We start from the raw sequence: 14,164 nt of genomic DNA on the forward strand, positions 1-14,164 counted from the left end.
CCCTGCTGAAGTGGCTGGGAAGGAGGTCTTGGGGAGGCTGGAGCCAATGTTGGAAGGCGTCCAGGAGCGGAGGACACCCTGGCCTTACCATGGCCACTGGCCACTGCCCAGAAGTCACTGGCTATGCTGGAGCCAGTGATTTTGGTTAAATGAGGTTGAAAGGATGGAGCTCAGATCTGAAACAATTTGTGTCTCTGTAAGGAGACACCAGGGAGTTTTCTCTCTCCACCTTTTCATATACACAGAGGAAAGGCCTTATGGGCACATATCTAGATGGTGGCCATATGCAAGCTAGGAAGAGAGCTCTCACCAGAATCCAGCCATGCTGGCACCCTGATTTCTAGCCTTCAGAACTGTGAGAAATAAAGGTTCATTGTTTAAGCTGCTCAGTATGTAGCATTTTGTTATGGCAGCCCAAGCTGACTAAAATCTTACCTTATGTGCATGCAAACTCTCTAGGCTCTAGTGGACAGTGCTTTCAAGATTACTTTGGATCAGTGATTTGAAGAGATTTTTATCTTCTGGAGAGTAGATTCAGCCTCCTCACCTATCAAATGATTTATAGGAGGATCATAAGGAAAATTTTCTTTCTTTATGAGACATATAAACAACTTAAAACTGGATTGAAAATACATTACATTAAATATGATATTTGCCTTATATTTTATCTTACATAAAATAAATTATAAACTATACAAAGAATACTTGCAGGTATGAAAGATATAAAGGTCATAAAATCACTAGTAAACTAATATAACCATTAATGTGCTGATACATATCCTTCTATCAAAATTTTCTTTATGATCCTATAAATCATTTTCATTTTCTTGGGCTCCAAAATCATTTTCTTTGGCTCCAAAATCACTGCAGATGGTAACTGCAGCCATGAAATTAAAAGATGCTTGCTCCTTGGAAGAAAAGCTATGACAAACCTACACAGTGTATTAAAAAGCAGAGACATCATTTTGCCAACAATGGTTCATATAGTCAGAACTATGGTTTTTCCAGTAGTCACGCATGGATGTGTGAGCTGGATGATAAAGAAGGCTGAGTGCCAAAGAATTGATGCTTTTGAACTGTGGTTCTGGAGAAGACTCTTGAAAGTCCCTTGGACAGCAAGGAGATCAAACCAGTCAATTCTAAAGGAAATCAACCCTGAATATTCATTGGAAGGACTTATGCTGAAGCTGCAATACTTTGGCCACCTGATGTGAAGAACTGACTCATTGGAAAAGCCCCTGGTGATGGGAAAAATTGAGGGCAGGAGGAGAAGGGGGTGATAGAGGATGGGATGGTTGGATGGCATCACTGGCTCAATGGACATGAGTTTGAGCAAACTCTGAGAGAGAGTGAAGGACAGGGAAGCCTGACGCTGCAGTTATGGGGCCACAAAGAGTCAGACATGACCTAGTCACTGAAGAACAACAAGAACAATATAGTTTGGGGAAATAGTTTTATAAATAGCCATTTCAAACTTGTGTGGCAATTTATTTTAGCTTTTATTTTCTACACATCAGGCTAATTTGCAAATCTTAGGACTAAAATTATACCATAGTTATTTTGTTTTTATTCTGATAATCCTGTCTACTAGAAAAAATAAGCTATGATTCTAACATATTTCTCTTAGTACGTAGATGTCCAGTAGCACTCTGACAAAAAGAGGCAAAATAAGAACAAATAGGAATCAGTACTTAGAAGGGATATGTGTTCTCAGTGCAGTGCAAAGTGCAAGGCTCTCAGTCGCGTTCAGCTCTTTGTGACTCCATGGATTACACAGTCCATGGAATTCTCCAGGCCAGAACACTGGAGTGGGTAGCCTTTCCCTTCTCCAGGGGATCTTCCCAACCCAGGGATCGAACCCAGGTCTCCGGCATTGCAGGCGGATTCTTTTCCAGCTGAGCCACAGGGAAAGCCCAAGAACACTGGAGTGGGTAGCCTATCCCTTCTCCAGCAGATCTTCCTGACCCAGGAATCAAACTGGGGTCTCATTCATTGCAGGCAGATTTTTTACCAACTGAGCCATCAGGGAAGCCCCCAAGAGTAATATAAAATACCCTATGGGTGTAAACATTTTTATTTATGCAGAAAATATTCTTTATGAAACTTATGGAGAAAGACACAAAAACAATTTAAAACTGGATTCAAAATACGTTAAATTACAATATTTTCCCTATATTTTATCATACATAAAATAAATTATAAAGTATACAAAAAATACTTGCAGTTATGAACAATATGAAGGTCAAACAATCACTAGTAAACTAATATAACTCTTAATATGCTGATACACTTCCTTCTATTGTGGTATTTCAATACCAAAACATTTGTTTATAAGGTTAAAAAATTGAGCTTATGTTGTGTGTATTAAGTTTCTATTTTTATGATCCCAAATTATTCTTCAAAAATCACCATTTTAATAGCTGCATAAATGTCTGTCACATAGATGTGTCACGATTATTTACCCATTCTATTTCTTTTTGGCCATTTATGTTATTTGCAACTTTCACAATTATAACTCACAGGACTAGAAACAAATATTTAGATAAATCTTTGCCTATGATTCTTTGTTCAGTTACACAGTGCTCTTTGTGTTTTCTTTGTAGAAATTAATAAACTGTTCCTGACATCTGAAAGATTACAAGGTATTATTTCACGCTTTCAGTGGCACCGCAGTTTGAAAATATCTCTTACATAATTTCATGAATATTTCAATAGGAACATGAGGAGTACGAATTAGGAGCAGCTAGCCAAGACCTCCACTGGAAATCAGTCTTCGTAATATCAAACAACCTGTACTTACTGACTTTGTTCTAGTACAATATCATCTTTTTCTCAAAGCATATGCACAAATTTCTACACAGAGAAAGACATTCTTGTATATAACAACAGTTGCAGTTTCTCAGAGTTGGCAGTCTTTTGATTATAGTAACTTTGACAAATGTGACATTGGCAATATTAATGCATTAATGTCATTCATATCAATCATATCCAGCTTGAAGGGTCATTTCCAAAGTTAATCGCTTAAGGCAAAGTCACCAACTATTAAAGCTCCCAAATAGTTATCATTCAGGAAACTGTGGACTCAGCCATGTTTAATCATATTTCAAGTTGTTTTAGAAAATGTTTATACACCTGTTCCAAAATACTCCCAAAATGAATAAATATATTTGCATATGTACTTTATTTCCCAGACAAGAATACTACAGTGGGTGGCCGTCTCCTTCTCTAGGGAATCTTCCCAACCCAGGGATTGAACTTGTGTCTCCTAAGTGTCCTGCATTGCAGGCAGATTCTTTACCAACTGAGCCACCATAGAAGCCATTATTACTATTCCAATTATTATTATTATTCCAATTCTGAATGTTAATTTGATTCTCTTTTTAAAAACATATCAGTACTATGTCCAAATTTCCAAAGACACCCTTTTTATATGTAACCCAACAATGTAACCCACTATAATTTCTGAAAAAATTGTAGATTTGTAAATAGTAACTGGTAATTGAAACAATTGTATGTAACCTATAACCTAGTAGTGTGATGAAAACATGTTATATGAAAGATGCATTTTAAAAGAAGAACAGAAGGCACCAAAATAAATTATTTTTGGATACTATCTATCATTGCAACTTACATTCTGTGAAATTTAGTTTTAGATGTTATTGATAGGATTTTATAAACTGGTTTTTGCTAAAACTTTTAGATAAGAATTTAAAAGTTAGAAATGTGAATGACAGTTTAAAAAGGGAAGCATAAAAATGTGGAAACCAAATTAAATCTACTTCGAAAAATGTTGAAATCCAAGTAATTTGGATCCCAAAAATAATCAGTGGTTCATATCCTGTTCCAAATGAGAAGTCATCTTCTCAGCCAATTGCTGCTGTAACATTCAGTGAGCTCAGTGTCAGACCAGCTCTGTGTATTTTTGCCACAACTTAAATAGGTTTAGCTTTCAAGTATGGATCGAGAGAAAAATTATATGGGGGGAAAAAAAAACTTATGAACAACTTTGAAGCATTACAGCTCTTGTTTTATAGCATAATGATAAAAGGTGCCTGAGGTGAGATCCTGCACTGCTACTTACTGGCTCAGGGACCTTGTGAAAATTACTTATATCCTCTGTGGCTCAGGCTTTTCATATGTAAAATGGTGATAACAATAATCATTCAGGGTTGTTAAGATAATTAAATGTCATAATACACAGGAAGTGTTTAGAAGAGTGGTGGCAGAGAGTGAGGGCTGTAATAGCATTACATGCAGTCATTATCCTTGGATGGTTTCCCTTTATGTTCCACCTATAATCTATCACCGTGTTCCAATCACATCCAAGAAAACAGCAGAATAAATACATACACACACCTGAAGCTTATATTGTTAATGACAACAGTACAGTTGATGTCAAGTAGGAGACAAAACCGTTGTGAAAAACTCAAGAAATGCCTTAGCATGGAGGAGGAATTTACCATTTTTTATTCAGAATCTCGATTTTACTTCTATTTACCCCATTCAATCTTTTCACCAAGAACTGTCCAGATAATTGCTCATGGGCTTGCTTTCAGAAATATATATGCCAGGGTGCTCTGCTTTTATTTATTAATTAGTGTGGTGTTCATTTGCTCTTTTTTTAAGTTTCTCAAGGGAGAGGTTTACATGCCTGTTAGGGGACCTCTCTTCTCTTCTTACAAAAGCGTTTAATAATACTACACATGTTACTCTTAGCAGCTCTTTGGCCGCCTTCCACAAATTTTGAAATGATTTCTTTTTTATTGAGTTTAAAATATTTTAAATTTTTTCCCTCAGACATTTTATTTGACCTGTGGGATATTTTCAATTATGCTGTTTAATTTCCCAAAACTTAGGGTTTTTTAAAATATAATTTGGTCATTGGTTTCTAGTTTAACTCTGTTTTAATCTGAGAACATAATTTAAATGATTTATATTCTTTGAGGTTTATTTTGTAGGCTGGAAAGAATATATCTTTATGTGTATTTTAAAATGCCAGGTATTTGCTGCTCTTGAATAGAGTGTTCTAGAAACATCAATTAGGCTTACTTGGTAGATGTGTGTGCTCTTAGCCACTCAGTCATATCCAACTCTTTGCGACCCCATGTACGTGGCAGATAATGTTGGTCAATTCTTCTATGATATAATTGATGTACTGTATATTTTCTGAGAGAGCAGGATTCGAGTCTCTAGCTATCATTTTAGTTTCTCTATTTTTCCTTTCAATTCTATCACGTTTTTCTTCATGTATTTTGAAGCTTTGCTGTTGGGACTGGTATGTCTTGGTGAACTGACCCTTGATGTCATTGTGTCATGATCCGATTATCAGTACTATCTTATATTCTGAAATCTAGTTTGTCTGATATTAATATAGACACGCTTAACTATGAATTTTGTAGTTGATCCAGATTCTCATGGTTAACTTTGGAGCAATATATTATTGTGACCTTCTTTTATGTCCTATGTGGAAACAGAACCTCTGATGCTGTTTTTTCTAAAGCAAAGTATCTGAAATTCCATCTTCTGGAGACCCTTCCCAGATTTGGAAAATTATTTGTCTGTAAAGCTTAGTTTCTTTCGATGCTGTGAAAAGTTGTCTTTTGTCCTGGGTGTCCATGGGTCTTTTAGTGGGTAAGGAGGATTTGATTTGGGAACCAGTTCATTTTACACCAGAAGCCTGACAATTAACTTTTAACTTGATTTTCGTTAGAACTTGATTTTGATGACATAGCGTGAAGCATATTGCCATTTCCCATAGGGAATAAATGAGTTACAGAAAACCTGAATGTATTAGAGTCATCTTGACTCTCAGTTGCATATGAGTACAGCCTTAAAAAAATAAAGGTGATCAAACGTGTCTGGCTTTAGATGCTTATAAATAAAATCATTGAAAAATCTATTTAAGTCACAAACAAGACAGCAGAGAACTAGAAATGATAAGATTTATATTTGAGATCTGCTTTCAGAACTTATTGATAACCTCGGGGAAGACATTTAGTGGCAAAAAAGCCCAAGCTCCTTAGCAATACGAATGGATAACACAAGACGACCCAACTTTACTACTAAGAGACTTACTATGAGGCACAAATTAACACCGAGTGGAGAGCACTGTCAAGCGTTATACAATTATTCATTTTTATTATTAAGTTGATTTCGTTTCTTTGACAAATGCTCTAAAATATCAATTTTATCCAGTTAGGCACTAGATTTTTGAAATTGCAATCATGTATTGAGTTACCTACGGAGAAGGCAATGGCACCCCACTCCAGTACTCCTGCCTGGAAAAGCCCATGGATGGAGGAGCCTGGAAGGCTGCAGTCCATGGGGTCGCAGAGGGTCGGACACGACTGAGCGACTTCACTTTCACTTTTCACTTTCATGCATTGGAGAAGGAAATGGCAACCCACTCCAGTGTTCTTGCCTGGAGAATCCCAGGACAGGGGAGCCTGGTGGGCTGCCGTCTGTGGGGTCGCACAGAGTCGGACACGACTGAAGTGACTTAGCAGTAACAGCAGTAGCATTGAGTTACCTAATACTATCTTAGTTACAGTAATGCAAAGTGTTGGCAAACTCTATTTCTGAACCTAGGAATTTAGAAACACATTACTTTTTTTTTTTTCTTATGGGGATAGTATCAAAATCTAGTGTTGATAGAGATTTTTCCCAATATCTTCATTTTAATATTTGGTAATCCTCCTGTCTCCCTTAGGATGTTCCTGCTTATAAACTGACACTGATGAGTAGTACTAAGATTGGGGAAAAGCATGGTTAGTTTTCTGGCAGCTTCATGCTGTCAATCCCATCAGTTAATCTCTTTTCTCACCTGCCAGCTTAATGTTGCACAATCCATTGAAAGCTCTGTGTAAGAGTCTCCCACCTACTTTTCTTGTTGTGAGGAAGCTCCCTGAGTTTCTCTGTCACCATACATTCATTAATCTGTTTGAAAGTAACATGACCCGCTGCGTGGTTTCCCCCTTTATTAATGCAAATGTTCCAGATGGTATCTTTAAATGTCCAGAATTAAACATTTTCTGTCAGTATCAGAAGATGGAGCTCTGTTCAAAAAATGAGAATGCTACTACAACCCTCGCTTTAATTGCTGCATTATAATCTCCAGACCTGAAAAGCCCTGGAGACCCTGATACATAAAATGCCTTTCAGCTACACAGATGTGGAATTCATTACAAGTGTGTTGTAAGTTGGGAATATATCTTGAAGTCACTGAAAGAATATCAATGCCCTTGGGATATTTGATAATTTGAACTACTATTATTTAAAGTATAACAATGGTGATACAGTAAGAGAGAGCAAAAAAGTAAGAAAAAAATGTAATCACAATCACGAGGACACACGTTCATAAACACACCTTTAAGAAGGAAAATATAAATGCTGTCTCATGATATAATCATATAAAATAAGTAAGTCATTTATATATCAAACCTTAAAACACCTTTCTCCTCAAAAAACTTTTATCACGAACATAAAATAAGAACTATTGTTTCAAGGTCTCTATTTCTTATATTCATAGCTAAAATCAACGGCAAATGCACAGTTCAGTTCAGTTCAGTTGCTCAGTCATGTCTGACTCTCTGCGACCCCATGGGCTGCAGCACGCCAGGCCTCCCTGTCCATCACCAGCTCCCAGAGCTTGCTCAAACTCATGTCCATTGAGTCGGTGATGCCATCCAACCACCTCGTCCTCTGTCGTCCCTTTCTCCTCCTGCCTTCAATGTTTCCCAGCATCAGGGTCTTTTCCACTGAGTCAGGTCTTCGCATCAGGTGGCCAAAGTACTGGAGCTTCAGCTTCAGCATCAGTCCTTCCAATGAATATTCAGGACTGATTTATTCATTGGCAAGTGCACAACTCGCAACAATCAATAGATTATAGGAGAAAGTTCACACGTTTCAACAGTAACAATAGTACAGCAAGTCGTATGGTTTTCTCATCCCACTGAACTACTCAGAAAATAATTTCTAAGGCCAATGCATAGGCACTCTGAATTAGAAGATTTTTTTTTTCTTTCTCTTTTTTTCCGTTAGTCACATGTTAAATACGTGTCCTCTAAATTAACTGCGTGGGTCAGGATTAAAGAAAGAAGAAGGAGCACAGTCCATTTCAGTGAGCATATTAATTGGCCTCTGTGCATTATTTTTTCTTTGATGACTTAATTTAAAACCATTTTTGCCGAGAAATCTTCTGAAAGGGAACATGCGATTTTCAAAGAAAAGTTGTGAGACAAGCTGATCAAAGTGCCCATCAGCTAGAATAACATTTATCACATAAAACGGAAAAACAAAACGAACAGCAAGAATGAGCATGGGAGACAGCCCTATGCTGCCAATCAAGCAGTGCTTCACCAGTTCAGAGAGAAGACACCGGTCAGTGTGCTGATGTGATATCCAACTCAGTCCTAGGATTGACCTCCTTATCTCCTGCAGAGAAGAAGTTTGAGAACAAAGTATCACCACTGAAACAAGAGTAGAAAAGGTATCATCAAGATTTCCTTCATACTTACGTTTGTGTTGATATTCAAGGGCACAAAAATAAAACACATTACACTGAGTATGATTTATAAGTAGCAAGTGCCAAAAACACACACCATCATTTAAAACGCACAAAACTGGTTATCACACTCATTTAGCTTCACACTACACTATTTCAAAGAGTTATTTTATGATATTCACAATTGCAAGACTTTATTCTAGGTGTTCTGCCCTTTGCTTTGTGTTTCTATACAAGCAGTTTAAAATTAAAGTCATTCTTTATAGAAAATTATTTTGTTTTCTTCTAAATAATACATCCAAGTGGAAATTCCCGTCACAATCATGAAAAAAAATAATGCATCCACCAAGAGAGACCTCTACACTCAGCAAAAGAAAGAATATCTTAGTGTGTTCCCTTTGGTATGTCCTGTATCTACTTGGAAGGCATTAAATGGCTTCTTTGAAAAAAGTCTATTGGCTTTTCTGTGTCTCAGTTGCAGAATATTGATAGGAAAAACAGACACAATACATCTTCTTACTCAATATGTCCTACATAATGGATTAGGCAGAAATCACACAGATGCTGTCTGTATGTCCCTACTTCTTTACTCAGTCAGAACATCTTAAGTCTTTTTATAAACCAAACGTATATCTTACATACTATTTGATTTCTATACAAACAATATCATATGGGCAAGTTGACTTCTGTCTAAAAGTTATATTTAAAAAAATAAATAAATAAAAAGATTTTGAACCTCTTCCATAGACTCGAATCCATAGGAATCGAGTGGCTTGTTCAGCCTCCTGAGCGGTGACAGGTTTTCCATCAGGCATTGCTCTGAAAACTGAAGGAGATCATATTAGCACCCTGACTCAAGTGACATAGTCCAGCAGAGAGTCAGTCCCATCACTGATAGGAGATTCAGTGAGCATAGACTGTGATTAAATGTTTCTTACTGTATAACAACCATAATACAATAAAGTTTAAAAAGAGACATACACTTTTAAGTAGTGCTGTGGTGATTGAAAGTTTCAAATTAAAATGGATTTATGATAACTGGGTTGCTAATATAGGCAAAATGATCCTCTCAATATTGTTTAATAAACCTTGTTAAATCAAAAAGTGTTGTAGGATAGGACTTGTCTTAAATAAAGTTGAAGTAATAATTTGGGATTTCCATGCATTTGCAAAAACTATTTGATTTTTTAATAGAATCCAAGAAGATATGATCAAAAGATATAATGTTTAAATGCCCACTCATAACAAGGAAGCGTTATTCCTATTCTTAAAGGTAAAAAGTATAAAATCAAAGAAACACGTATTGATTTGAGGCATCCTTTGGGGGAAAAAAGTGGTCTTCTTGTATGTGGCTGTGAGGTAGAGAGGTGAAGTTTCCAAGCCATGGTGACTTTTTTTAAAGCTGATTTCCTCCTTTATGAAAGAGCCTGTTTCACATTTTATGCTCACAGACTAGAGAAAGCAGGCTTGTGGTAAAGCCATAGAGTGGGAAGTAGTTTACATTCTGTGCTTATGTGGGAATAACAAATCAAAACCAGACACATGTTTGGTTTCAAAAGTATGGTTTTGTTATAGAAGATTTACTTAACGTTTGAAATACTGAAGTGCTATTAGCCTGGGGTTTGGATAGGAATAGAGAAAAGTTAACAGGTTGTATTTTTGCCAAAGTATTGATTTACATTCCACTGAAAGCCTCTTACTTGTTTTATATATTTTTTTCTGTATTCATAGAAACAGAAATCTGTGCTCAGTATAAATATCAAGTTATAGGACAAATGATTAATATAGGGTGTTAAAAGTCTGAATTTCTAAAATAAGTTGAATTTACTTCAGTTCTGAGATGAAGACACTTCTAAAATATAGGTTCATTCTAGTCATAATTAAAATTAGCTACATCTAGCTTAAAAGTTCATCCATATCCTTTAGACCAACTATTTGACTGTTTGGATCCACATAATCTCAGAACCAATGTTACTGGTTACAAAGTAAAGCCAAACTGAAGAATAACATTATTTGCTTTTGTTTAAAAATAGCAAAAAGTAGCAAGTAAGGCACAATTCATAGAAAATTTTCCCTTCTGTCCCCGATGCTAATACCTGCATTATAGATAAGAATTAGTAAACTGCTTCTCTCTTTTTGCTTAATATTTTATCTTATTAAGAAACGATTTCCTAAACCAATTAAGTATAGCAATAATTTTTGGATTGATAAGACAAATTTACTATCTGTCCTTTTTGGTGTAAATCCTTCATTATGCCCAATTTTTTGCATATTATAAGCATTTAAGAATCACTTCTCCCTATACCAGTCACCGGATTGTGTAAGGTGAAATGTGTTGAATATGTTTGTTGTATCTTGATTCAGTGAGAAAGGTCACAGTCACATTTTCCCCCTTGTATGAACAATTCCCTGAAGTGCACCAGCTTGGGCCCATATCATTGAGTTGAAAATCTAATTTGGAAATGGTTCTTGTTGATCTCCCATTTACTGTGTTTCTCCAACACATTCATCCATCAGGACTGACTCCTTGTTGTATAACTATTTCCCTTTATACGGATGTTTACAGGGAAGTCACCAGATCTGTTCTTTCAATGCTTTATCACCTAGTTTTGAATACCGATGTGACTCAAAGTCTTCTAATTTGCAATTCATCTTTTACTGTCATCGGGCAATACTAATATATTTGACCTAAAGATAACTGAAACATATTGAGTTTTCATTCAACAAATCTTTAAAAGCAAGAGCTATTTTAATCATGTCCTGAGAAACAGGCTTCCCTGGTGGCTCAGAGGTAAAGAATCCACCTGCCAATGCAGGAGACATGGGTTCCATCCCCATATGTCGCAGGACAACTCAGCCCGTGGGACCACGACTCCTGAACCTGTGCTCTAGAACCCGGGAGCTGCAACCAGTGAATCCATGTGCCGCAGCTACTGAAGCCTGCATGCCCCGGAGCCTGTGCTCTGCAACCGAAGAATCATCACAATGAGAAGCTGGAGCACCGTGACTAGAGAGTGCCTCCACTGGGCATAACTAGGGAAAAGCCATGCAGCAGCATAGACTGGAACTGCCAAAATTAAAATAAATTAAAAAAAATGTTTTTGAAAAAAAAAAAAAGAAAAACAACAAAACACATTAAAAAATTAAAAGTCATAATGTACTAAGAAAGGAAAAGAGAACTAGTTAGACATCAAAGTTTTGTGGGAATCAAAATAGTTTAGAATATTAAAAACATTTGGAAATATAAAGTCTTTCTTGTATACACAGGTATAATGTAGCAGAAACTAAGACAATTCTTAGAGGGTCTTCTCATGCAAAAATCATACAGAGTGAGTTACAGTTAATGAGAGGGAAATATCCTGGGTTTGTTCTCTCAATTCCAAAAAATAGTGTTCTTATGAAAACTTTTAAGGAAATCATTGGCTAGTAAAACAGTTTGGGTAGTAAAACATCTGAAATAGTTAATCTTAATTCAAATATTTCATCAGAAAAAACACTCTTCAGTCATAGAGGTCTATATTTTATCTACTAATTTAAACTCTAAAATGCCCTCAAATGGGATATTGTTGGAATATAAAGAATCTTTTATAATATGTTTTCATTTTTCATTCCGTACATCTCCTTACTCCTTTATGGTAGATTTTGTAATCTTGCTGCAAACTTAAAAAAAATAATAAAACTATTTCTTGTTTATGGAAAGTTTCAACAAAAATTTGAAAATGGTGATATAAGTTAGAGCCTCATCTGTTCTTTATAAAAATTTTGATGTGATGCTTGATAGAGCTGCTGCTATTAACTTTCTTAAGAATTTCCTGTGAAACTTCACATGAAGCACTATTTGTCTGGGTACAGTGTTGGCTTTGAACACATACTGTAATTTTAAAAAATAGATGCTACGGCCTGAATGTTTTCCTCCCCCTTCCCCCAAGTTCACATGTTGAAACCTAATGCCCAGGGTGGTGGTGTTAGGAGCTGGAACCTCCGGAGTATGATTAGGGCTGAGGGGCTGACCCTCATAGATGAGATTAATGCTTTGAGGAAAGAGCCGCAAGACAGTCCCTTGCCCCTTCTACAATGACAGCACGAATCAGCAGTCTGCAAGCCACAGGGCGCCTTCACCCAAACACTGGTCTCTAGATCTTAAATTCCAGCCACCAGAATGACGAAAAATAAATGTCTATTATTTACGAGCCACCCGGTCTGTGGCTTTTTCTGTTGTTGTCCCTGTTATAGTGACTGAATGACAACAACACAGTATTCAAAACGTCCGAGGACAACGAACCAGATGTATATCATTTCAAAAGGTAAAAATGTAGTTTCGTGGAATTGAAGATTAACAAGTTGACTCATGCAAAGTGGACTTTATTAACTTCATGAACTATTTAGATATTTTATACAATGTATATCTAAGATGGTTACATACTTTTCCAAAGGGTTTAAATCCAGAATGTATGTCTCAAATTATTTTACCGTTTCTTAAATACTTAACAAAACAGGTGGGCTTTGAAATTCTTATATTTGTAGAGTGGATCTAGTCTAAGTGGATGTGTTAGTCGCTCAGTTGTATCCCATTCTTTGTGACCCCAGGGACTTGGGCCCGCCAGACTCTTCTATCCACGGCATTTCCCAGGCAAGAATACTGGAGTGGGTTGCCAGTCCCTTCTCCAGGGAATCGAACCCAGTCTCCTGCACTGCAAGTAGATTCTTTACCATCTGAGCCACCAGGGAAGCCAGGGGTCTAGTCTAAACTTTTACTTAACAATCACTTGGTTTGTTGAATAGTTTGGCTTTCTGGAGATAGATGGCAGACTCTTAAGAGTGGCAGTTTATGCCATCTAGGTTTATGTGAAAGGATAAATTTACAGTATGCTTTTCAGATTTCATAGGAGATGGCACATATGATAGGAAAGATGGTGCAATTATTCTAAAAATATCAACTTTATTTAATTTTTCATGGAATACTTTTCAGTTCAGTTCAGTTCAATCTCTCAGTCGTGTTCAACCCTTTGCAACCCCATGGACTGCAGCACACCAGGCCTCCCTGTCCATCACCACCTCCCGGACTTTACTCAAACTCATGTCTGTTGAGTCGGTGATGCCATCCAACCATCTCATCCTCTGTCGTCCCCTTCTCCTCCCACCTTCAATCTTTCCCAGCATCAGGGTCTTTTCCAATGAGTCAGGTCTTCGCATCAGGTGGCCAAAGTATTGGAATTTCAGCTTCAACATCAGTCCTTCCAATGAACATCCAGGACTGATTTCCTTTAGGATGGACTTGTTGGATCTCCTTGCAGTCCAAGGGACTCTCAAGAGTCTTCTCCAACACCACAGTTCAAAAGCATCAATTCTTCAGCACTCAGTTTTCTTTGGGGAATACTTTTATTATCATGAATACCTAAATCTTGCTGCTATATCTACACAATACTGGATTTCTCTGTAGTTTTAAATGACTGAAGTGACAGTTTGGTGTTTTGTTTGTTAGTTTTACAATAAGCACTAGAAAGGCAAAAGTAGCGGTAGCTTATTTTCTGATACAAAATTAAGAAGTACAAATAAATGTACATGTAAATCCTTAGGATAGTTTGTGCATTATAGTGATTGATATTGTACATATAATCAAGTTGACCTCTGGCTATAGGGGAAGCATCATTCAGATTTTAA

At 36.7% G+C, this 14,164-nt stretch overlaps 1 protein-coding gene across 1 annotated transcript in view; it reads left to right on the top strand.

Moving 5' to 3' along the window:
* The first annotated feature begins 8,311 nt into the window (after window positions 1-8,311).
* Window positions 8,312-14,164, top strand: part of LOC113894922 (ADP/ATP translocase 1-like) — a 72,412-nt gene continuing 66,559 nt past the window's right edge. The window contains exon 1 of the mRNA XM_027545447.1: window positions 8,312-8,379. Coding sequence (XP_027401248.1) covers window positions 8,312-8,379 — 68 coding nt within the window. The remainder of the gene's footprint in view (window positions 8,380-14,164) is intronic.

The sequence above is a fragment of the Bos indicus x Bos taurus genome, chromosome 7 (genome assembly GCF_003369695.1).
Source record: "Bos indicus x Bos taurus breed Angus x Brahman F1 hybrid chromosome 7, Bos_hybrid_MaternalHap_v2.0, whole genome shotgun sequence".
Classification (NCBI taxonomy): domain Eukaryota; kingdom Metazoa; phylum Chordata; class Mammalia; order Artiodactyla; family Bovidae; genus Bos; species Bos indicus x Bos taurus.